At 51.8% G+C, this 24,509-nt stretch overlaps 2 protein-coding genes across 4 annotated transcripts in view; one reads left to right on the top strand and one right to left on the bottom strand.

Annotated features, from left to right (window-relative positions):
* WDR37 (WD repeat domain 37) overlaps positions 1-24,509 on the top strand; it is a 121,800-nt gene that overhangs the window by 76,562 nt on the left and 20,729 nt on the right. The window contains exon 14 of one of the 3 annotated variants that reach the window (XM_057304745.1): positions 1,276-1,398. The exons of the other annotated variants lie outside the window; for them this stretch is intronic. Within the exon in view, the coding sequence (XP_057160728.1) occupies positions 1,276-1,383 (108 nt within the window). The 3' untranslated portion in view covers positions 1,384-1,398. Of the gene's footprint in view, positions 1-1,275; positions 1,399-24,509 lie in introns of those variants that run through there. 3 annotated transcript variants of the gene reach the window in all.
* The window catches only part of ADARB2 (adenosine deaminase RNA specific B2 (inactive)), a 405,873-nt gene continuing 395,824 nt past the window's right edge, over positions 14,461-24,509 (bottom strand). The window contains exons 9-10 of the mRNA XM_057304750.1: positions 19,512-19,690; positions 14,461-17,814 (exon numbers count right to left, since the gene is read on the bottom strand). Coding sequence (XP_057160733.1) covers positions 17,638-17,814; positions 19,512-19,690 — 356 coding nt within the window. The 3' untranslated portion in view covers positions 14,461-17,637. The remainder of the gene's footprint in view (positions 17,815-19,511; positions 19,691-24,509) is intronic.

Here is a 24,509-nt window from a genome sequence, read left to right as displayed (position 1 = left end):
GTCTCTGGTGGGCAGGCACAGAATTTCTTGTGGGTATATTCCCTGCAGTTGAACTGCTGTCTTGTCCGATTTCACTTGTTCAACTATCTTAACAAGCATAGCTGGCTTCATGGGGATGGGGGGCCCGGCCGGTCCCACGGGGCTCCACCCACAGCAGGTCCCACGCTTGGTTTGTGCTCTGCTCACGACTCTCCAGGGCTTTGGTATTTTCTCAGTAAGGGTCCTATGCTTTCACTTGCGCTGGGAAGTTTCGCTGGTTGGTCCTGCTCATTAGGACACACTGTTTTCAGAGTGGCTGACCAGTTCACCTTTCCCCTTTTGAGCTGTATGTGAATGTGGTGGTGAATGTTTCCCCGGCCTGTGGCTGTGCCATGATGACGCGTTGTTTTAATTTGTGTTTCCTTCATTACAGAGCTCTTTCTGTGTCTTTGTTAGCCACTTCCTGTTTCCTCTGTTGTGTGGAATCCCTTGTCCATTTTAGATGTTGTGTCTTTCTACTGTACGGGTTTAAAGAGTTTTAATGGAGTCAAGTTTATCAACCTTTTCCTTTGTAAGTTTTGTTTTTTGTATCTTACTGAAATTTTCCGTGTCCCAAGGTCACAAAGGTAGTTTTCTATGAAATCTTGCAAAAGATTCCACCCTTGGCGTTCGTACAACTGGACTTCCTTCACATGTAGCGGGACATTGGAATATGCCCTTGTGTGTCTTCCACATGCGTAGCCCGCGGCCCCAGCGCTGGTGGTCCGTACAGTCCGCTCTGCCCCTCACCCCGTCCCCAGCCTGCATCCCGTTGTGTGTGGGCTCCCAACGTTCTGCGCCACTATTCGTCAGTCCCCATGTCAATATCTTAGTTAACTGAGCTTTGTAATCTGCACCTAGTGAGGCAAACCGAGGATTTAAAACAGAAGAGTGTTGGGATTTTTGATTGGCATTCCACTGAATCTGGAGATCAGTTTGGGAAGAATTGGTATTTTAAAGTAACGTGTGTTCCAGTGTGTGAACATGGGATGACACTTCATGTCTTCAGGACTTTTTAATAATTCTCAGTAAAATTTTATAATTTTCTCCATAAAGGTCTTAAACATCTGTGGTTAGTTTTTACTAGGTACTTCATAATTGTAATGGTTTTGTAAATGGTGTTTCAAAAGTTTATTTTTTGACTATTTGTTGTTCATTAAAGGAAATGCAGATTTTTTTTGTGTTGCTCTTAAGTTTGAAGATTGGCTGGAATTTGAGTTTCTTTTTCATGTGTTGCTTATTTTGGAATAATTTCAGATCCACAGGAAAGTTGAAAATGTAGTAAAAAGAGTTGCTGTGTCCTTTTCACCTGGATCCCTTGAGTTTGTACATCTTACACGACTGTGGCCCATGTGTCCACGCTAGGAGATGAGCCAAGACACACCAGTGTGAGTACGCTCCAGACTTTACGTGGGTCCCACAGGCTTTCCCGCTGTGTCTTTCTCTGTCCGAGGGCCATCCGGGATCCCCCGTTGCGGGTGGCCGCTGGTCTCCTCAGTCTTCAGTCTCTGCTTGCTTTTTCTGGCCTTGATGGTTTTGAAGATTGTCGGTCTGTTTCGGGTTGTCTGATGTCTTCCTCATGTTTAGACTTGAGGTGTAGGTTTCTGGGGAGAACACACGTCCTCGTCTCATGATATCAGGGATGTGTCAGAGCAGCATGACTTCTCCCCGGTAGCGCTTGCTGGAGGTGCACCAGCCCATTCTGTGACGTGACCAGTTTTCCCTTCCATAGTCTGTTCCTTGCCGTGAGTCACTAAGTCTCACCCACGGTCAGGTTGGGATAGGGGGTGTCTCCTTATTCTCCTGCAAATCTTTTGTAAGGGCTCTCGTCTCTTCTACTCTCCACCCTTCAGTTTTTCAGCCATTTGTACCAGCATGGACCCACAGATATTTATATTATACTTGGGGTTAGGGGCCAATACTACATTATTTGTTTTCCATTTGGGGCCCTTTCAAGTTGACTCTTTGATCCCTGTGACATAACCCCATCAGGATGGGTTTCTTTTTGTTCAACATTTTTTTTCTTTCTGTTACAAAAAGATGTTCTTGGATCATCTTTCTCTGCCCCACCCCTAGAATCAGCCAGTTCTCCAAAGAATCATGGAGAAAAACCATCCTCCTTTCATTGGAGGACGATGTTTGGAAACCCCGGCCCCAGCATTGGGTGTGCTTGTTGCTACTGGGGTGTCATGGCTTCTAGGCCCACTGAGCTGATAGAGCGAGGAAAGGTGTGTGGACTCTTGTGTGTGAACGTGGGTCTATGTCACGTTTCTCTATCATCTGTTATCTATCTCCATATCACTTATCTCCTACTGAAACATGAACTTACACTGATGCTTCTCATGAAAGGGTGTATTCTTTGTTTTTTTAAAAAAAAGATATATTTATTTATTTTAGAGAGAGAGAAACAGAGAGAGAGTGTGTGAGTGGGGGGAGGGGCAGAGGGAGAGAATCTCGAGTAGACTGTGCGCTGAGCATAGAGCCCGACACGAGGCTCGATCCCAGGACCCTGAGATCATGACCTGAGCTGAAATCAAGAGTCGAATGCTCAACCGACTGCACCACCCAGGTGCCCCATGAAAGGGTATATTCTAACCACCCCACATCCTTCCTTATTTGCATCATCTTCTGGCTCCCACGTCCATCGTTTCTTGATCTGTTCATCTCTAGGACAGAAGCAGAATATATTCAGAATTGGTAACTCACATCCTTGTGACAAACAAATGTATAGAGTCGAGTTCAGTGTTTATGTACGGTTCTTCTTGTCTTTAGTTTCTGTCACAATAACGGTTACTTTGGTCAGCCTCTACTTTTTAAATCTATTCTCTAGAGTGAAGTTATGTGCTATACTTGTAATTCATTCATTTACAGATTATTTAGATTTATTTGTCATATTCCATTCTCAGATTTTATTTTACGTTTGCATGGGAAAGTTCACTCTTCGTGATGTATGGTTGTGTTGGCTTTGGCAAAGGCACAGTCATGTATCCACCACCCCAGGACCATACAGAACAACCCCATCACCCTAAAACCTCCCGTGTGTACCCCCTTTTCAGGCAGCTACTACCCCTCCATCCTCTGGCAGCCCCTGCTCTGTGTTCTGTCCTGATGACTTTGACTTTTCCACAATGTCACATCAAGAGAAGTAAACAAAATGTAACCTCTCTCTCCATTTACTTATGTCTTACACACTCTCCTTTTAATTCTGATAATTTATGTGTAAATTATCTTGAACTTGCCATATACAAAATGTTTTCCTTTATAAATAATGACAGCTTTGTTTCTTATTTTTAACTCCTTATGCATTTTGCTTCTTTTTCTTGAAGTTTCATTGCCTGGTGTCCTATAAGGTCATCACACATAGTTCTGATGCTTATTGTATTTGGGCTCTTGAAGAACTGTATTTCTAGCGAATCATTTTCAGTGACATATTGCGCATGGCTTTCCATTAACCATTTTCAAGCTCTCAGATGTTCTGGAGTTATTATGGCTAAATGGACAGGAAAAGTTATCTCTGTTCATCAAAAAATGCTCAACAAGGGACAGAACCTCTTCATCTGTAAGAAAAATTGATCTTTGGAGCAGGTAACAAAGATTGGGAAGCTTCATGGGAGAACCAAGGGGTTCACTCAGATGTTTAATCATGTGCAGTGAAACTTGTGTAACAGAAGTTGAAGCTTAGACTTTTCCTTCTCCCTTGTCTCTGTGCAACCAGAGCGCTGGCCGTAGAAGCAGGCGGCTTTGCTATGGGCACCTTTGGAGTGGACCTGCTCTTGTATGAAACCAATGAGAGCACTGAGAGCAGTGGTCAAAATCAGCCTTTTCAGAACTCTGGAAAATACCCAAAGACTGCAACAATTCAAGGAAAAGTGCCTTAAACATGAATCTTGGTGAAAATAGTTTGGTGGTAGTTCAGCTTGACATACCCCATTCCCCAACTCTGTGGTGGCCTCACCGTGACAGTAGCACAAAACACTGCAGCCAGGCAGCCACTGGAAGGGGCAGAGAGGGCTTTGGGAAGGCTCCGGTATAGCCCTGGGAATCTAGAAGAACACACACATCCGCAGGACTCTGCACAACTCCATGCCCAGGGAAGACCAGAGTCGGTCCTGATCTTTCACTTGCGTCTGACCTCGAGGCTCTGCACTGGTGGAAGGTGATGGCTAAGACAGAGTTATATACAGTGCCTGGCAGACCATTAAAGGGATGCTCTACTGGCTCCCAGAGCCCCTCTGCAAATGCTGGGGATCTCACTTGTTCAAGGCATTTTCTCTTTTTAAAGATTCATTTATTATTTTAGAGAGAGCGAGCGAATGGGAGAAGGGGCAGAGGGAGAGAGAGAATCTCAAGCAGAATGATGAGCACAGAGCCCGACGCAGGGCTTGATCTCACGACCCTGAGATCACAACCTGGGCTGAAACCAAGACTCAGACAGTCAACTGACTGAATCACCCAGGCACCCCTCACTTGTTCAAGGCATTGAAGGTGATTGTTTAAGGCCCTGTTAGCGACTACCAAGATGACTGAACAGAGACTTTGGTGGCCACATGTGACAAAGAATACAGACTTCATGGAGTTAGTTCAGGAAGGTCATTAAGCTAACAAACAGCAACAACAGTAAGCCCTGATGGGGGGATCTGGTTTACTGACTTGTTCCATTATCTTCTTTTTTTTTAAAAAAATTTTTAGTATGTTACGTTGGTCACCATACAGTACATCCTTAGTTTTTGATGTCGTGTTCCATGATTCATTATTTAAGTATAACACCCAGTGCACCATGCAGTATGTGCCCTCCTTAATACCCATCACCGGGCTAGCCCATCCTCCCACACCCCTCCCCTCTGAAACCCTCGGTTTGTTTCCCAGAGTCCATAGACTCTCGTGGTTCATTCCCCCTTCTGTTTACCCCCCTTCATTCTTCCCTTCCTTCTCCTACTGATCTCCCTGCTATTCCTTATGTTCCACAAATGAGTGAAACCATATGATAATTGTCTTTCTCTGCTTGACTTATTTCACTTAGCATAACCTCCTCCAGTCCCATCCGTGTTGCTGCAAATGCTGGGTAATCGTTCTTTCTGATGGCTGAGTAATATTCCATTGTATATATGGACCACATCTTCTTTATCCAGTCATCCGTTGAAGGGCATCTCAGCTCCTTCCACAATTTAGCTATTGTGGACAAAGCTGCTATGAACATTGGGGTGCATATGGCCCTTCTCTTCACTATATCTGTATCTTTGGGATATATACGCAGTAGTGCAATGGCTGGGTCATAGGGTAGCTCTATTTGTAACTTTTTGAGGGACCTCCACACTGTTTTCCAGAGTGGCTGTACCAACTTGCATTCCCACCAACAATGTAGGAGGGATCCCCTTTCTCCACATCCTCTCCAACGTTTGTTGTTTCTTGCCTTGTCAATTTTTGCCATTCTAACTGGCGTAAGGTGGTATCTTAGTGTGGTTTTGATTTGAATTTCCCTGATGGCTAATGATTTTGAACGTTTTTTTCATGTGTCTGTTAGCCATTTGTATGTCTTCATTGGAAAAGTGTCTGTTCATATCTTCTGCCCATTTTTTGATTTGATTATTTGTTTCTTGTGTATTGAGCTTGAGAAGTTCTTTGTAGATCTTGAATACCAGTCTTTTATCTGTAGTGTCATTTGCAAATATATTCTCCCATTCCATGGGCTGCCTCTTTGTTTTTTTTGACTGTTTCCTTGGCTATGCAGAAACTTTTTATCTTGACAAAGTCCCAAAAGTTCATTTTTTCTTTTGTTTCCCTTGCCTTTGGAGATGTGTCGTGAAAGAAGTTGCTGTGGCCAATGTCAAAGAGGTTGCAGCCTATGTTCTCCTCTATGATTTTGATAGATTCCTGTCTCACATCGAGGTCTTTCATCCATTTGGAGTTTATCTTTGTGTATGGTGTGAGAGAGTGGTCAAGTTTCACTCTTTTGCATGTAGCTGTCCAATTTTCCCAGCGCCTTTTATTGAGGAGACTGTCTTTTTTCCACTGGATGTTTTTTCCTGCTTTGTCAAAGATTAGTTGACCATAAAGTCCCATTATATTCCTAAAAATGTCTAGTTTTCTGCAAAATGTTATGAGGCATGCAAAGAAACAGAGAAGTATGGCCCATTCACAGGGAGAGAATAGAATGTGTCCCCGAGGAAGCCCAGATGCTGATTTACCAGACAGGGACTTTAAATGAGCTATTTTAAGTACATCAGACTGTGGGAAGCCCTGCCTAAAGATGTAAAATACAGTAATGTAAATGTCTCACCAAACAGAGAATATAAGTAAAAAGATAGATATTATAAAAGGACCCCAATAGAAATTGTGGAGTTAAAAACTACAATCACTGAAATAAAGCTTCACTTTGAAAGAGGGCTTTTACTAGTTTCCTATTGTTGTACCAAATGCATGTAAACATAGTGGCTTCAAACAACACAAACTTATTTACTTGCAGTCCTGAAGTCAGAAATCTAAAATTGAGGTCCTTGTAGGGCTGTGTTCTTTCTGGAGACCTCAGGGGAAAGCCCTTCCCCTTGATTTTTGCAGTGTTGCAGTCTGCCTGCGTTCTTGGGCTGGTGGTCTGTTCTTCACATCACTTGTGTCCCTTGAGTCTATCCTGACATCTTCTGTTAGCCACTCTGATCCTCTGATTCTTTTGTAAGAACCCTTGTGACTGCACTGGGGCCAATTCAGATAATCCAGGATATTCTCTCTATCTCGAGATCCTTAATTAATCACACATGCAAAGTCTCTTTGCTCTTTAGGGTAAGGCAGGTTCCTGGGATTAGGTTGTGGACATCTTTAGGAGGAAGAAGGCACTATCCAGACTATACAAAGGACTTAACAACAGATTTGAGTTGGCAGAACAAATAATCAGTGAATTTGAAGATAGGTCAATTGAGATGATCCCAACTGAAGAATAGAATGAAGTGAAATAAAGAGAGCATCCGTGACCATCAGGTGACCAATATACCTATAATGGGAGTCCCACTGGAGAGCAGAAGGAATATTTGAAAAAGTATGACCAAACTTGCCAAATATCATGAAAAATGTTAGTCTCAATGGACTCTTAAGTAGGATAAACATAAAGAGATCTGTACCTAGACACATCTTAGTTAAACTGTCAAAAAACAAAGACAAAGAATCTTGAGCATAGCAAGAGAGAAATGTCTCATTCCATCCAAGGGATCTTCAATAACATTAATAGCTGATAACTGATTGGAAACTGTCGAGGTCAGAAGGCATCAGGGTGACATGCTCAAAGTGCTGGAAGAAGGGGTCAGCCAAGAAGCCAGACAGAAAGGCCAACTATCCTTCAGAAATGAAGGAGAACATTAGATAGCCCCAGATAAACAAAGACTGAGGATTTGTCACCACCAGATTTCTCACCTGCCTTGCAAGAAACATGTCAGTCCTTCAGGCTGAAATGAAAGGACACTAGATACTAACTCAAATGGCACTCTCAGTAGATGGAGGGAAAACACTGGGCAAAATCCGACACTCTTTCATGATAAAGACACTCAGCAAACTAAGAGTGGAAGGCAATATCCCAACCCAGTAAGGGGCATCTGTGAACAACCTGCAGCTAACCTCACACTCTGTGGTGAAAGACTGAAATCTTTCTCCCTAAGATTTAAAACAAGACAAAATGCCTGTTCTCACCACTCTTTCCAACATCTTACTGAAAGTTCTAGCCAAGAAATTAAGCAAGAAAAGTAAGTGGAAGAGATAAATCTTGGAAAGGAAGAAATAAGATGGTCTCTGTGTATAAGATGTGATCTTGTGTATAGAAAGTCCTGAAGAACCCACAGAACCACAAGAGCTCCTAAGCGGTTCCTCTTGTTTACAGTCAGCTGGTTTTTGACAAGGGCGCCAAGACCATTCAGTGGAGGATGAGCACTCTTCAGAAGTGATAGGCCACCTGGATTCCCACATGCCAAGGAGCGAAGCTGACCCCTACCTCACTCCATGTGTAAAAATTAACCCAAAGCAGATCAATTACCTAAATGTGAGAGCTTAAACTGTACAACTCTTAGAAGGAAACCGGGTTTGAATCTTGTTGGCTTTGGGTTAGACAGGAATCTCTCTCAGACGTGAAAGCATAAGTAACAAGGGGGAAAAATAGATAAATTAGATTTCATCACAGTTAAACACTTTTGTGCTTCAAAGGACATCAAGAAAGTGAAACAATAGTGTACACAGTGGGAGGGGAAAACCTTTAAAATATTTTCGTAATTTATCTGAGACGGGACTAGTATCCACAATATATAAAGAAATCGCGTAACTCAACAATAAAAAGGCAAATTACCCAAATTCAAAGTGGGCAATGGATCTGATAGTTTTCAAAAGGAGACATACTCATGACCAATGAGCATATGAAAAGCTCACCATCATTAGTGATTAGGGAAATGCAGCTCGACCCGCAGTGGGATCACACCTGACACGCACTAGGTGGCCGTCATAGCAAAGACAGACAGCTGCTGTCTTGTCGAAAGGACCGCCGTCCTGGTGAGGGTGTAGAGGAAATTGGGTTGCTCACGCTTTGCTGGTGGGAGTGTAAAGAGATGCAGCCACTCTGGAAAACGGTTTACAGTTCTTCAAAATGTTAAATATGGGATTGTTGGCTGACCTAGCAATTCCACTGCTAAGTATATACCCAAGAGAATTTAAAAACTCTTCCCCGGGGCGCCTGGGTGGCACAGCGGTTAAGCGCCTGCCTTCGGCTCAGGGCGTGATCCCAGCGTTGTGGGATCGAGCCCCACATCAGGCTCCTCCATTATGAGCCTGCTTCTTCCTCTCCCACTCCCCCTGCTTGTGTTCCCTCTCTCGCTGGCTATCTCTGTCAAATAAATAAATAAAATCTTTAAAAAAAAAAAATAAAAACTCTTCCCGGAGAAACACCTGTACACGAATGTTTATAGCTGCATTATTCATAATTGTAACAAAGTGGAGACAACCTGAGTATCCATCAACTAGTGGATGGATAACAAAATGTGTCCCGTCCATCCAGTGGAGCCGTACTGAGAACCAAGAAATGAAATCCTGTTACGTCCTACGACGTGGGTGAACCTTGACAACGCTATGCTAAGTGAGCGTGGGCAGACACAGAGGGCCACGCAGTGTGTGACTACATCTACATGGGGTGGGGGGTCTGCGGTAGTCATGAGTAGACATGCAAGGTCGTCCAGGAGCCGACAGGGGCTGGCGGCGGGGCGACGGCTGACGGCACAGCGTTTCCTTCTGGGTGATCAGGGTCTGGAAGAGACACAGGACGGCTGTACGACTGTTGCGCGTGGTGCTTGCACTGAACCCTGAGGTTTTGAGTTTGGAGGCTATAACTTAAGGATGATGAACTATAGATCCAGAACTGGGAGAAAGGGAGAGCAGAGCAGCTGCTTTGTTTTCCTGATGTGACTGGATTTCTCGAAGGGCGAGACTGCATTTGCTGTAACACAGGTCTTGAGTTCCTTGCATGCGCCGGGACTTTTTGTTTCCTGCATCTCTGGAAGCACCCAGAAGGCGTTCACTGGGGATTCTTACAGCACTCGTTTTGGATTTAACTGCTGTGAGTCATGAGAAATGCTGTATTTCCTACTGAGGCCTGCAGCCTTGACTGTTGAACATTATGGGGTCCAGGCCGGTAGGAAGCCTCTATTTTATCGTCCTCCTGGCACAGCTCTCTACTCCAGAGCTCACTAAAAATTCTCTGATGGCAGCGAAGGGGGTAGTTTTGCATTCCTCAGAAAGTGGAAAAGGGCCTCCGCCGTACCGCCTGCCGGGCAGGAGAGGCACAGCCGCTGGTGTGGGCTTACTCAGCAGGTGCGGGACTGCTGCTCAGGATGAGTTCTGTGCTGACGGAATCTTCGGCTTTGGCGTTACTGTAACTTGGAACTTTATGATGTTCTGTTTCACCAACGAATCTGTCACCTCCTTGGGACCGGAGATCCACATATTTTTTATTATCTCTCAGGACCGAGCATGGTGACTTGTCCATAGCAAGGCTCAAGACATACTATTTATTATAGAACTTGGGAAGTCGGGGGTCCCTGCAGTGGCTCCTTGACTGCCTCTCTCAGTGCCCAGCGGAACCCCAGTGGTGTTGGGAAGAGGGCGACTCCAGGTCGAATGACAAAAGGGAGCCACGCTAGCCTGCCTGTGATACTGACTCTGATACTAACTTCCCCTTTCCTCCCCCTTCAGTCCTCCCAGCAGCCCCTCCATTTAGGCTTGGTCAGTCTGTTACTAGCAAATGAAGGGTTGGGGCTCGCAGGCATTAAGGTCACCTGCCCGGGGCTGCAGTGAGGGTGGGTCTGTGTGACAACAGCCCCCACTCCCTGGGAGAAAGCCAGCTCCGTCCCACGTCCGGGGCTGGCGGGGATCTGCACGGGACCCAGAGCAGGACAGGGCACAGACCCGGGTCTCACCTGGGAGTTCTCCTCCCTTCGTGGGTGGCATGGCGGCGAGGAGCTTACAAGAGGCCTGCCCCCCACAACGCAGCCTTGTTCTTCTAGTGAGCTCTTGGTGTGCCTAGGACTTTTCTCTTTGAAATGCAAGCACGGTCCTTCATGAGGAGCAGGAATTCCCAGACTCCAGTCTTTGGCATTTCTGTGAAGCGGCTTCGTGGCTGGTGGGGCAAGAGCTGTAGGAAATTCATGGACGAGGAGCCAGGCTGCTCTCCTTGAAATAGAGACTCAAGCCAGAAACAAGGGACTGTCTGGATCTTCGTGAGGAGAAGGAGATGCAAACAGCAGATTCCAGTCACACAAAGGTGGTGGGAGGTTGGCCTGTCCGGGAGCTGAAGTGTGGTCTCGTTGACAATGATGGGCTTTATTCTTTGGCTCCTGCTTCCACGCACCCATTTGGGAAGTGTGGCCCCTTCAGAGTTTTCCCGTATCCCACAGCTGGGGGCTCCTTGGTGTCACGAATTCCCGCCACCTCTTTCGTCTGTGGCGGGGTGTGCAGCCCACTGGGAGGCGCCCTCCGGAAGGCGCCCCAGACAGTCCCACCGCCAGGCCCAGCCGCCGGCCCTCACATAAATTCCCCCTGCATAGGCACGGCTTCTCATGGATCGCGCTGGGCACAGCTTCTAGGGTCCTAAGGGGACTGTGCCCTGCGGCTCCTGCTGGCAGCGATGGCGGGTTCTCACGGCTTCTCTCTGCCCCCATCACTCCAGCCTCCCTCCGCCTTGGCCAGCTCTGCCTGCGCTGTTGGTGCCCACAAATGGGGACCCACTGCGGATACCAGGAGGACTCGCCTGGGGGAGTGATCTGGAGCTCATCCCTGTGGGGTCTGAGCCCCTACTCCCCGTGCTCTTATGAAGCTACGGTTGCTGTGTGTGTCCATTATGGTCGCACAAGTCATGCTTTCACCAAGAGAGGCCCAGTGGACCCCCAGAGCCACAGATAATCTGTCCTGTGCCCGCCACAGCCCTCGTGATGGTCAGGGTCCTTTCCCTCACCAGTGCAATCGCTCCGTTTCCTGCTGGCCCGTGGGCAGACCTGGCAGCCACAGCCGCTGTGAGACCCGCGTCCCCCTGTGGGCGTCCCCCTGAGCTGCAGGTTGAGAAGCACAAATCTCTGAGAGTCTAACGGGACTGTGGGAGTGGGCCCACCCCTGCCCTGCTTGGTTCCAGAAGCACGTCTTCTGTCAGGGGGGGACACCTGCATGCAGTGGCCACTGGCTTCGAGGTCCACTCTTTCTTGGATGATGGCGCCCTGCCCTGTGCCTCAGCTGTGTCTGCCACCAGACATCCAGACTCGCAAACTCAGAACATGTGGGACACCTTACTCAGTGATGCGTTCGTGACTTGTCTTGAACCTTCCTTATGTTCAGGCCTGCTCTGTGGCGGGGTGTGCAGCCCACTGGGAGGCACCAGTGGTGACCTCCTTCCTGGTGACTGTGGCCCCAACTCTCGTCTCTGTTGGGGGTAACTTAATGTAGACTCCCCAGCCCTGACCCAAGGGTGAGGAATGTGTCGGGACAGCCCTGGGAGATCTCGGACCTGAGGTCTGCTGTGCCCTCCCTGGATTGGAGCCTCCCTGTGGTTCGTGGGAAGTGAGGGCAGACTGAACAGGATATAAGAAGCACCTCCCGCCGCAGCCCCCCAGCCCAAGGGCAGGTATGGTAGAATTTCAGGCCCTGGTGGATGAGAGGAACACTTTCAAACAAGCAGTGTCATCTGTGGTCACTCAGACCATAGCCTGCGGGCCCTCTGTCCAGCCTCCTGGTAGTTCTGCTCCATGCCTGGAGGGGCAGGTGGAATGGGCAGCCTCCGGAAGGGGTCGGAATGCTCACACGGACCCTGCAATGTTGAGCCCACGCAGGCCTGTAGGGCCGAGGCATAAACAGCCTGAATGATGTTTAGGTCCGTACCCATCCAGCTTAGAAGTCCAGGAGGAAAGTGTCAGCCATGCCTACATACATGCTAGGGCAAGTGTGGGCAGGTGACCCAGAACATCTCCAATATCTGCAGTGCATTAACCTTTCAAAGCACCGTGACCCTCCGAGTGCATGGAGTTCGCTAGTGCCCCAGAGGCAGGGGCTGACGGTTGTCCCCACCCTCGACAGTCAGGTTGTTGGTTGATGTGAGAGCCGCAAGGGTAGCTGTTCACCCCGCTGAGGCCGCTGACACACGGAGTCGGAGGAGGAGGAAGGTTTCACAGTGGACCTGCCATTTCTTTGCAGCGGACGGGAACGCTCCCTACACCCACACACGGCATTCGGAGATCCCCCCCCGCCCCGCTGCCGGGCTCTGCTTGGTGAAAGACAACCAACAAGTCAGGGAAGCACAATTTTACTCCATGTTTTTATTCACTTAACAGAAACATTCACTTATCAGATATCACTGAAGTGCGATTTACAGAACTTAGAGGCAAATTAACATGTAAATTAATACTTAAAGGTTTTGGATTTTTTTTTACAAATATTACAAATGTACATCCAATATTGCCATTCATTCATGCTTTTTATGTACATACCTTTGCTTAAGAATTACTATATATTAAGTTCATTTGCTTAAAAAAATGCTGAAAATTAGCTGAAAACTAACTGGGCACTGCTGGGAAAGTGTGTTTTTGTTTGTTTTCATTGATGCGTATACTGCAGAGTGGTAGAAACCCAGCGCCGGCATGAAGCGAGGCCGTGGAATCCTGATCCTTGTACCTTTATCATCTCTGCAAGTCTGATTTTGTAACGATGAGCTGGGAAATAAGGTATTTCTTTCTCTGGGGGCTGACACTGTCTGCAGCCCCCTGCGGGAGTGCTGTTGGTTGTTCTAACTTTCTGGGGACCTGGCCATCAGTGTCCCTTTTGTGGGAGCTCAGACTAATGGACATGTTCCAGGAGTCCAACAAAGGACTCCAGTAAGTTCCCCTGGACCAGAAGTCACAAGAATGCAGGAGGGCAGTGCGGCAGAGCTCAGGGTTACACAGGCCTGAGACCGATTCTCAGCTGCACCGGGGAATCACAAGTGTAGGGTAGGGAGGAACAGGCACTCAAACAGGGAAGAGGAAGGGGAGAGAGAGGAAGATGAGGGAGAAACCCAGAGGCAGCCCTATTGGGAGGGGGTGAGCAATGGTGGTGATGGGTCGCGTATCTTCTGGTTCCCCAGAACTGAGAGGTGCTCCTCTGCTCCAGGCCACCTCCCCAGTAACCTGCAGGTTTTGCATCTGTCTCTGCTTCTTCATCCCCCCCCAATCCTTTCTCTGATTCAGAATTTGTGGGAGACGTTTGACAGGAGCCAGCAAGGTCCCCGCGTTGCCAGCACAGCGCTTTGGGCAGAACCACGGACAGCGGCGCGCATGCCCCCTGCTGGGGCCTCGCTAGACACAGGAGGTCCTGTGCCTGGGAGGCCATAGAACCCCGGCGGGACCCCAGACAGGCAGGTCTATCCCTGCTAAGTGCCGTCGGATGGTGGTACTGCCATTCCTGAAACATAGAGCTTTAAGTCTTTCACTCTGTCCATGAGCTCCTCAAGACCTTGAAGCTGGGACAGGCTTTCCAAGTGTGTCGGACAGTGGACCTTCCTGACCCTGGTTGGGTTACAGCTCTGCAAACCCCACAGGGAAGGTGGTGGACGAGCCAGCAAAGGGACGCTGGTTTGCTGAGTGTTAGCTGATACTTCTGTCAACAGAGGCGGTAGTCCTGACTTCCCTTTGGTCTTTATTAGGAAGGAATATTTATTGTGTTTTGGGCCAATTAGATGATTTCATTAGAATGGCTTCTTAAAAAATGGTTGTAGAAGTTTCCCTAAATTAAAAATGTCTAAGTTTCAAATGTCTTTTTAAATTTTTAAAACAAGGTACTATAGACACATCTTGAAATTTATAATCTAAAAATAGCATTTCATCAAAATACCCTAACTATTCTGGCGTCGATATACCGTGTATTTACTGTTTATGGCTCTCCAGACCTGGTAAACACTATACCAAAAAACCCCGCAAAACAACCATTAACTTTATTGATAAGAACAGCTTCCTGTGAAAAGGAAATTATATGAGAAATTATGAGGGAAAAACTCAACTGGACGTTTCTGAAGAACAGCAAGACTCACGGAATCAGTAGTGACGTGTAGGTATATACAGACTTGAGAGACCCACAGGTATAAGCAGAACAATAGTTAGAGACCTGCACATCCTTTCCTTGGCAGAAACCGAAACCAAAGAAACCCTCGATCCAGCCCCTTGCAGTGAAACCGCGTGCTAGGAATGGGCAGGCGGAGTTCCATGACCCGTGACCTCCCCCTTCGGGCTGTGCGCCGTGGAAAGGCTCGCGGACGCGGACCTTGTGGCCAGAGCCAGGCGGAAAGCCTTCCGCGGCTGATCCCCTGGCTGGGAAAGCGGTGTGTGCTTCGAGGCAGATACCGATGCAGTCGACCTGTCTGGACTTGAGAAGCAGGGCTGGGTAGACGTGCAGACACGGCACATGACGTGGGAAAACAAAGGACTCTGAGCCACCAGGTGTGCCGCACGTTCAGATGGGCAGTGCGGTGGTTAGGACAGCCTAGATGCCGGCAGGCCCCTGCTGCTGCTCTGTGGGTCTTGCCTTTGTGGCCTCGGGGCGTCAGGAGGTGGCCCCAAGGTCCCATGCCCGAGCTTTGCTCTCCTTTGGAACAGGGGTAAGGTGTCTGTGGGCTCCTCTCAGGACTCTGACCCCCCTGCAAATGCAGGCTTGGCCTGGCCTCCAGCAGTGTTTGGTGTTCTTTTGGGCTTTGAAGCACAGAGTGAGATCCTCAGGCGTCCCGGCGACCTCGTCTCTGGGCTGGCGCCACCTGTCCCTCCAGCCACAGCAGGTGCCACATCAGAGCCCTGTGGGCTGGCCTCCGGCTGGTTGGTGACGCGGCCCCTTGTGCCTCTCCATCCCTGCTCCTGGTCAGGCAGCTCCTGGCCAAGCTCAGCCTCTCAAACGTGCTTCCTGCTGCCTTGGAAACGCCTCGCGACGAAGCTCCTGCACCGAGCCTTCATCTCTCCTTCTGGGATGTCCCGGCCGACCTAACAACGAGGCCCTACCCTGGTGCTGATCGGTGTGGTTTTCTCCAGAAGTAGATGTTTTGGTGGAGTGTAGGTGTTTCTGGAGGGCCAGTGCCTCAGACGAGATGAATGGTGACCAAGTATCTGCAGTCAAGGTGTCGTGGGCATGTCCGATATCGGGTAGTGGGTGTGTCCAAGTCCCTGGGGTCCCGCCGTCCGGTGGCCCGTGGTGCGGTGTGTGGGTGGCCCATCCGACTCGGTCCCAGGGCGGCCGCTGCTAATGCCGTCTCCTCGCTCTGGAAGGGGCATCATTTGGAGCGCAGGGATAGAAGCGAGGGCTCAGAGCGGGAGCAGCTCGAGGTTCTAGCGGGAACGGCCGCGCGTCCATACTGTCCGAGAAGGGCGAGTCAGAGTCCAAGTCATCAGTTCTGTCCAAGTTTCGTCCTGGTGACGTGTCAGACTACCAGAAACTAACGTAAACCGCTGTTTGGTTACAGCGTTCATCCCGAATTAACATTTCATCGTATTTCTTCAAGTGTTAGGAAAGATTAGTGTGCATCATCTGTTTGCAAAAACATTTTCATGTCTTTTAAAAGTTTATCTTGAAGAAATTGTGTGCTCTGTGCCCATTTTCTTTCCTAAGAGAACATGAGTGAGAAATCTGACCCTATATGAAGTCCTGGGAAGAGTTGGCTTCCATAGTAACACCTCTACTTCTTGTCCCACAACAGATATCTAAACCTCGTGTTGTCTCCTTTCTGCCCCCTTATCATATCCGCAGTCTCGACTTGGAGATGTGCGGCACGGCGTTACGCTCCCGCGTCTTGGGGTGAGTGGCAGGCCTGTGTTCTCGTCAGGGTGTGCCCCTGTGGCGGGCCGGCTGCACGTCTCACCAGAAGCCGGAGCGGGCTACTCCGAGGCTTGGCTGTGTGGCATAGTGCGTTTCAGATGTGGGTCTTTTGCGGGAGAAATTAGAGGCCTGTCAGTAGGATGATGGATGTTAGAGATGAGTTCTTGGTCGTCGAAATGGACAGTTCAGGGTACCCGGATGGACTGAAGGAGTGTGAGAGGATGCCTGCCTCCTGCCTGCACAGCCACGCGGCCCCACCCTGCTCTGAGAAAGGGTGCCAGGGGCCACATCCCAAATGGTCTGGGTGTCTGACGCCTGTCCTCAAGGGGACAGAACCCTGCCTCTTGCATCTCAGTAGCTGCTGTAAGTGGTTTGTTTCCATCATGCAAGATGGTGATCGGGAACCTAAAGTGATGGAGAGCTGGTAGCTCCTCCAGCCCCAAGGAAAGGTTGTTGTGAGTGTTCTTTGTGCTTCTTCTCTGACGCAACTTAAAGAGCGTGGTCTGGGACTTGGTTTCCTTGTTACCTGGTGAGGAGGCTGTGGGTAGTCACTAACCCGCACACGGCTGCCGCACACGTGGTCAGCGGCCGTCGGCACCTGCCGCGGAGCCTGTGCTGGGCCTGGGATGGGTGCTGCGGTCTGTGGCACTCAGTCCTGGGCCCGGGTCCCGCGTGTCCTACGTCTCAGCTCACCGGCTTGCTGCAAGAAGGCCTTCATTTCTCTGGTCCTAGTTTAGGGGCTCTTCAGTTTGTGCATCTCAAATCCGCTTCGACGGAGGTGGGGTAAAAACTGGAGTGAGTGATGAGAGTGGTAGAGCGTCCTGTGGCTTCTTTGGGGAGGAGCCCATGGCTTTTCTCTTCATTGTGGCTTATCCTAAAGTACCGTGCCAGCTTGTGCTAGTGAGAACCAGACGCAGTGCTGGAGGCGTGTGGCCGGGGGGTCGGGGGCGTGGGAACGGTGCCGAGGCACCGCGTGGCAAGGCTGCACCTAAGACCCTTCAGCCTGAACGGAGACTGTCCCTCGCACACACCGGGAGGAGACGTTCGGCCGCACCTGTGCCTTCAGGACTGGGGGCGTCTGGGTTCTGACAACGTGGGAGCAGCCGCCCGAGAAGCAGCTCCTACCTTGAGTCCACTTGCCCACGGAACACTGACCACGCGCGAGCTTCTGGAACACGAGAGGGAAATGAGCGTGGGGAGCCAGGAGCACTGCCTGCCGCCCCACGCACACGCACGCACGCCCTGCCCTGTCCGGGTGCTCGCTCTGCTCCGGGAGCGCGGGAGTCCGGTGGCTCAGAGAGTCAGTAGAAACTGGTCTTGCTCAGGCGGCTTCCTCACCCAGGTGCCCAGCCCGGCCTTCTGGAACGCCTTGAACAGCTGCTGTTTGACAGACTGGTAGGTGCACGCCCCCCGCTTGGCCTCACAGTACATGGACGGTGTGTCTCCGTGGCTCGGGATCCGCGTGCTCAGCTGTGGGGCAGGAACAAGACAAGTAAGCCGGACGGACAGAAATGCCGGGGCATCCGCGAGAAACATCGGCTCCTGGCCGCCTTCCCTTTGCTCTTGCCGTGAAATGGAAAAGCGATGTGGCAGAGAGTAACATGCGTGAAATTTGCCCAGAAGGAGCTTCTTTGATTAAGCGTTCTCACCACGCACAGCGACTGCGCTGATGGGTGCGCGACTAGCTTGGTGGTGGTCACACTTCACAGTGTGCATGCGTCAGAACGTCACGTCCTCTGCCCTGAGTCTGTCCAGTGTCGGTTATGTGTCAGTCCTACCCAGTGAAGGGGTGACTGCACCGGTCAGCACGCCCTACGTGGCAGCTCTGAGACGCCGTGGACGTACCAGGGCTGCTTGGCGAGACGTGAGAGTGCGCAGCAAACAGAACACGTACGACTGCCTGCTATTAAACAGATACACTGTGTGTGTTTTCCCTTTTGGGGGAGGGTCCGGGGCTGATGTTGGGGTGGGGTTAGGGGGTGGCGGGGACGTTCGTGGGCACTCAAGCAGCATCGTGCAGGTGGGAGATGGGCGAGTTCGAGCTCTCCTGCCCACCAGTCAGGAACCCAGTGGAACTGGCCGTCTCCTCCATCGGGTTTCTGGGCCAGTACCAGGCAAGGCCCTGTGGCCAGTGTAGGCAGAGATCGCACCGTGGAGAGGCCTGGGGTGCGGCGAGCAGGGGCGGGAGGCCCGAACCCCCACTGGGCTCTGCAGGGAGTCTGGGGACCAGTCTGCCCACGTGCTGGCCGCCCCATCCTGAGCAGGTGCAGCGGGCCCTTTTGTCTAGGAAGACAGAGTCAGTGTGTTCTCTGACAGTGTGCAGACGAGGGAAGCGTGGACGGTGCCCTGAGTGGGCAGGGAGGCAGCTGAGGCCAGGGGCACAGGACAGACCCAGGTCCCGTCGGCGCCCGTGGCAGCCGCAGAAGTTGTGGCACTTAAAGGGTGACACGCACAACGTCCAGGTCTCTGAGTTGAAGGAACTGTTTATCTTAAGGGTCTGTGTGTCTGTCCTGTTCTACTGGTTGACACATGTGCCCCAACACTCCCATTCCTGTTTGGAGTTGTTGCCGGATAAAGACAACGGGAGCAGCGAGCACATAGGGGCTTTTAGGTGTTTATGTTTTCCTGATGCCTGTGTTTTTGTTTGTTTGGTTCTGCCGCAGTCTGTTATGCTTTGGAAACATGTGGAAATCTATATCTCAACTTAAAATCTGGAAATGGAGTTACCATCCCTGTTTATCGGGGAGGAAGCTCAGAACTGTAGTAGAAATGCGCAGCCTTTGGGATCAGGAGAAGAGCTCAGACCTTCTGCCTGGCCCTTGCTCCTTGTGTCATTCGGGGGAAGGCACTCCCTTTCCTTGTATCTCAGCTGGGAGTAATACCAACCACAGGAGCGTTCTCTGAACTTTCCTTACGATGCCCTATGTGCAGGTAGTTTGCGAGCCTTCTAGGGCCACGGCTCAGAGTCCGCGGCTGCTGGCCAGGGGCCCGGGTGGAGTGGCTGCGTCACAAGTCTGCAGGGGCCGGGGAGAAGGAAACAGAGTGGACGTGTTTTTGTGCCGTGTGTCACCCTTGCTCAGACCAGTGTTGGCTTTCTGGGGGCCCCTTCCTGTGTCCATGGGGAGCTGAGCGCAGCTGGGCCGGCCTCCCCCAGAGCAGAGCCGTACCTTTCCGTAAAGCCTCGCCCACCGGGCCGAGAACACGTGCTTGCAGAGCCGCGATGAGCCCCCGCAGCTCCTCTTCCCAGTGGTGCCGTCAATAATCTCCACGTCCGCGTTGCCCATCACCCAGTTCACGCTGAAGTGTGGAGACTTCCCCGGCTGGCGCGCCTCGGCGTGGCTCACTCCTGTCAAGAGAGAAACCGCAACAGCCAGGCATCAGGATTCCCCAGGGGGAGAAGACTGGCTAGGGGGAGATCAAGCCTGGGTTTGCACTGCTGGGAGGTGCTCATGACCCACTGCCCGTTTTCACGTGGAACTTGTGAATTTTAACTTGGAAGTTGCTCATGGTACCAGACAGGCCCTGAGGCTTATAATTTTGGTTAACGGGATTTAAAAAGCTAATGCAAACAAGAGAGAGCTAAGAGCCTAGACGAATGAATCAGGCGATGTGATCCGGAAACAGCAGCGGCTACTGAATTTTTGAGGCCCGTTCTGAAATTAAAACATGAGGCCCCGTGTTCAGTAGTTACTGAGGATTTCAGGACGACAACGGAGCTTTAAGTTGATGGCGGTCTTTCTAAGTGTGGTCCCTGGGACTGCACTGGACACCGGGCACTGCCGCGAGGCTGGTCCCGTGCACGAGGCCTCTAAAATACTCAGTGCAGCCTGTCAGCCACAGTCCCTGCTTGTCAGCTCGTGCATTAGTTTCCGTTGACGACACAGCCCCGGTGGTCCCAGGTTCCTAGCGCAGATGAGAGAAGTGGGCACTCGGCGTCCCTGCTCTGCGGCAGGGTCAGGGCCCGTGATCCCAGGGTCTGCTGGGGGGCCCTCACTGGCTTTCCACTGTGCCGTCCTGCAGCCGCTGCTCCGCCCGCCACCCCAAGGTGACCTCAGGGAAGGAATGTGAGGCGCGTTGGGGGGGAGGAAAGGCCCCTACATGCTGTCGAGCCCCAGACTTCCTGGTGCAGCTCTGCGCACAGCAGCATGGAGTGCAGCCCAGCACACCAGCTGGGCAGAGGAGGGACCCCAGCTCTTGCAGTTCACCTGGGTGTTGTGGGATATTCAGTTCCCAGCCCCGGATCTCTCCCAGCACCACTGCCCCTCCTCACCACCCCTTCCCGGAGCCAGCACGACTGGAGCGCCCCTCCTCCAGGCGCACACTGCCTGCTCCTCCTCCCCACGGGGACTCCCCCATGCGCCCTGGCGGGAGGGTGCCGAGGGTCCTCACCAGCGGCCCCTGTGTCTGGGTGGGGTGGGGTGGGGCTTTAGTGCATTGTGCTCATGCCACCGCTGGCTGCGGGGGTCACCGCGGAGTTGAGACGCTGTGGTGTCACAAAGGACGCAGCTCGGGTCTGCAGCAGATGTGAGGGCGTGACCCCTGTGTCCAGGGGCAGCCCAGCACCCCAGGCCCTCCTGAGGGCAGCTGTCCCGTCAACTCCCACCGGCAAAGCTACAAATCCCGGTCCTCCCACAGCGCCCAGCGTCCCCACCATCCAGGGGCTTGGGTCTGCCACCTGCTGCTGCATCAGCCTGACTCCCGACCAGGATCACCCGGCGACCTTCTCCTGGTCACGATGGGCAGTGCCGGGAGTTCCAGGCTAATTCCAGCAGGTCAGCTCGTGCCCGTTCCTTGAAGCCATTCCCTGCGGCAGCTGCCCACGCGGAGAGCTGGACAGGGGGACAGTCTGGCACGTTGGCCGCAAGGTGGCCCTGCTGGGCGGAGGGAGGCAGTGGCCAAGGTCAGGAGTGACCAGCCACAAAGAGAGGCAGGCCTGCTCCAGAGCCGCATGCAGCCAGGCCCTCCCGCCCTCCTCCCTCCCGCCCTCCCCCTCCTGCCCCTCCCTCCGCTGCTCCCTCCCTCCTCAGGACAGGGGAGGGAGACTATACAATCCGGTGCTCCACAGCTCTGGACATGGGGAAGAGTCTCCGAGGATGCATGGGTGTCGACGTCACACCTCCCTGGCTCCCTGCCTGTCGTCCCTGCTGTGGAAAGTGCCCTGCTTTGTTGCCGGCTCTCGTCACACAGACACCTGCTTCGAGAGGCTCGGCCGTGGCCCTAGCAGGGCGTCCACACGCGGGTCCTCCAGCTCCGCACACGGACGTAGGCAGAGAGGAAAGGCACTGGCTGGCGGACAGCCACACAGCCATGCAACTGTGGATGGGCAGCTGCTGCCTCCCCAGCCCCTGACCCACCTTCTCTAGCTCGGGTCCCAGTTGGTTGGTGTGTGCGCTGGAGCAGAGACGTGTGTGGGGAAGGGAAGTGGTTTATGCTAGAAATCACGACTCCGTAAATCACAGCACGAAAACCGTCAGGTTCCGACTGTAATGGCCCTCTCAACGGCCATGTGCGCTGTGAAATGAGATTTCAGGTCCAGCAACGATCTTCCACGTCACCGAGCCTCTGTGGCCAGTGGAAAACGTGGGACGAGACCCGCGTTGACTCAGGAATCAGAAGCAGCCCCAGTCCTGCGTTTGCTCCCAGTTTGCTGTTTCACCCGCCGGTTCTGTTCCTTCCTGTGCTCTTGGTAGTGACAGCGTCTGGTGGGAGGCCTGCCTTTGTCAGGGGAAGGGGTGAGGGCCAAGTCTGGCTTGTGCAGGTCCCCCACGTCGTGGGGATCACAGTGCCCCGCTGAGATGGCACGGACCTTTCCCAGGTTCACTAAGCGGGATGCTTGCTGACCTCCCGCTGTCATGGGAGTGGACGAAGCAGCCCACACATCGGGGTCAGAGTCCCTTCTGTGTGTCACGTATGTGCAGTTGAGTGTATATGTCTGCGGGATTCTCGTTTGTCCTTGGGGCTCCAGGTTTAAGGGTTCTTTTGCTTGGGAGAAATGTTCCCAAAGCAACCTGCAGGAACGACAGTTTTCCCTTTCCCTCCCTCCTCGCTCTGTCTCTCGGCTCCTGTCCCTGAATCTACCCTAGAGAGGCCTCACGCTCGTGTCTGTGACATCTTTGTGCCCGTAGTACACGCAGGCGGCACCGTAACGAGTGACCGTCGTATGCACACCCAGGGACGCTGACTCGACCGGGCAAATTGGTCCGCGAGCAAGGAGAGATGGTTATCTCATAGACCGTCCCCATCGGTCCAAACCTGCAGGCCAGACGGAGTGCAGGCAGAAGAGGAGCTCATCTGTGATTCACACAGTCACGGGCTGGTCACGATGTCTGTCCTTGGAGGGAGGGGTGAGCAGGCCAGGAGGGTGAGGTGGGCGGATGGGAGGCCACGGCCAGGAGGTGCTGCTCCGGCTGCTTGTGTTCTGTTTCCCCGTGGTTCGGGATGGCGCTCGTGCTCTCTCTCTGTTCCGCACCACACTCACGGGTGGGCCTTCAGTGGGCGTGTGAGAACACTTCATTAGGTTCCTTCCAGGTCTGTCTGTCTTTTACTCACTCATTTTGGCCCAAGGGAAACACTTGTTTCTAAGGAGCGTCGCGCACGTATCTGAGGGATCTCATTCATCATGTCCTGGTTTCATAATTCGAAATCAGCTTTGCAGGAGCCAAGCAGGGACTGGCGGCCGGATGAGGAGCTGGTGCGGCCAACCCCCTCTGGGCTGAGGCCGACGTGCTTCCGAGTGCGGCTGCCAGACGTCCTGCATTGTGGGGAGACGTGCCTCCCGCTCCCAGCAAGGAGATGCTGGCCTGCATTCATTTGTCCTCCCATTGGCTGCACATTGTCAAAGTAAGAGACTCCCGGGATCGGCCCTCTGGAAGCAGATGTCGAATGACTGAAGATAAAAACCAAGTCTCAAGTTCAGGTTCAAGTGCATAATGTACTGTAACAGTCCTAGGCATCACCTGCTACCACCTGCTTTCACCGTCATCCTTGAGATGCTAACACATTGGCACATTCTGCAGATCCAGGCACTCAGAAAATGCAGCGTTACCTTCTGTCTCCAAGTCCATAGCAGGGGACGCCTCCTGGGGCGCGTCAGAAATCTCCATCCAGAGGAAGAGGCAAACACAAAGTCGGCCCCCGTCCTAGTCACGACGTAGGCAAGAGCTTTACGTTCTGAACGCTGAAAGCATGAGCCCGTGTCCGCTATGCTCCAGGAAGAGAAGAAGGTCCTCTTAAAAAACAAACACTCGGAAAGCTCAGCCCTATGTACCAGTGACCTTTGTTCAAGGTCACAGGGTCTATTTGTGTGCACGGACCTTGGACTCTTCCTATTTTTCACCCAGTGCACCTGAGCCAAAGAGTCTGCATACCTGCCCCTTGACATCCAAAAACGGAACGCGTCAAAGTACCACCGGCCAGTGTGGCTCCTGGGGCCGTTGGCCTCCGCTGTGGGCTGGCGGAGGCACAGCGTTGCCTTTCTCAGTGTGGTTCCCACCTGTCCTCGTGTTGTACTGTAACACGGCAGCCCAGTGTTAGTCTCCCGGGGCTGCTGCAGTCCTGTGCTGACAAATTCACTGGCTGACAGAAAATCATAGAACGGACCCCCTTCTCGTTCTGGGGGCCAGCAGATGTCGGCAGGGCTGTGCGCCCTCCTTGGTCCTCCTGCTTTTGGTGGCCCTGGGTGTTGGAAATGCGTCACTTCCACCTCTGCCCATTTTCACATGGCTTCTCCCCCACTCTGTGTCAGTCTGTCTTTCCCTCTCTCAGCCTCTCTCTTCCACGGACGCATGTGGTGGCATGTGGGACCCACAGACATAGTTCAGGGCACCCTCTTCATCTCAACATCCTTAATCACATCGATAGTGACCTTTTTTCCAAATGTGGTAATTTGCAGATTTTATAGATCAAGATTTCGTGTCTTGGGGCAGCCATTAGTCAGCCTACACCAGCATTAATTTTAAATTTTGGTGCTGGTCTCTGAATCCCATGCTCTGACCCTCTGGCACCATGGTTTGCGGGAGACGGGTTCCCAGTGGCCTCAGCCACGTACGCGGATGTCTCTTTTTGGCCGAGGCTGGGGAGGGAAGGCCAGTGAGGTTTCATTTGGGGGACGATGTGGTTGACCTCTGTCAGGGAGGGTCTCGGTTTGGAAACTTGCTGAGAAAGCC

This window comes from Ursus arctos, unplaced genomic scaffold (genome assembly GCF_023065955.2).
Source record: "Ursus arctos isolate Adak ecotype North America unplaced genomic scaffold, UrsArc2.0 scaffold_30, whole genome shotgun sequence".
NCBI lineage: Eukaryota > Metazoa > Chordata > Mammalia > Carnivora > Ursidae > Ursus > Ursus arctos.
This window is presented reverse-complemented; position numbering and strand designations above follow the sequence as displayed.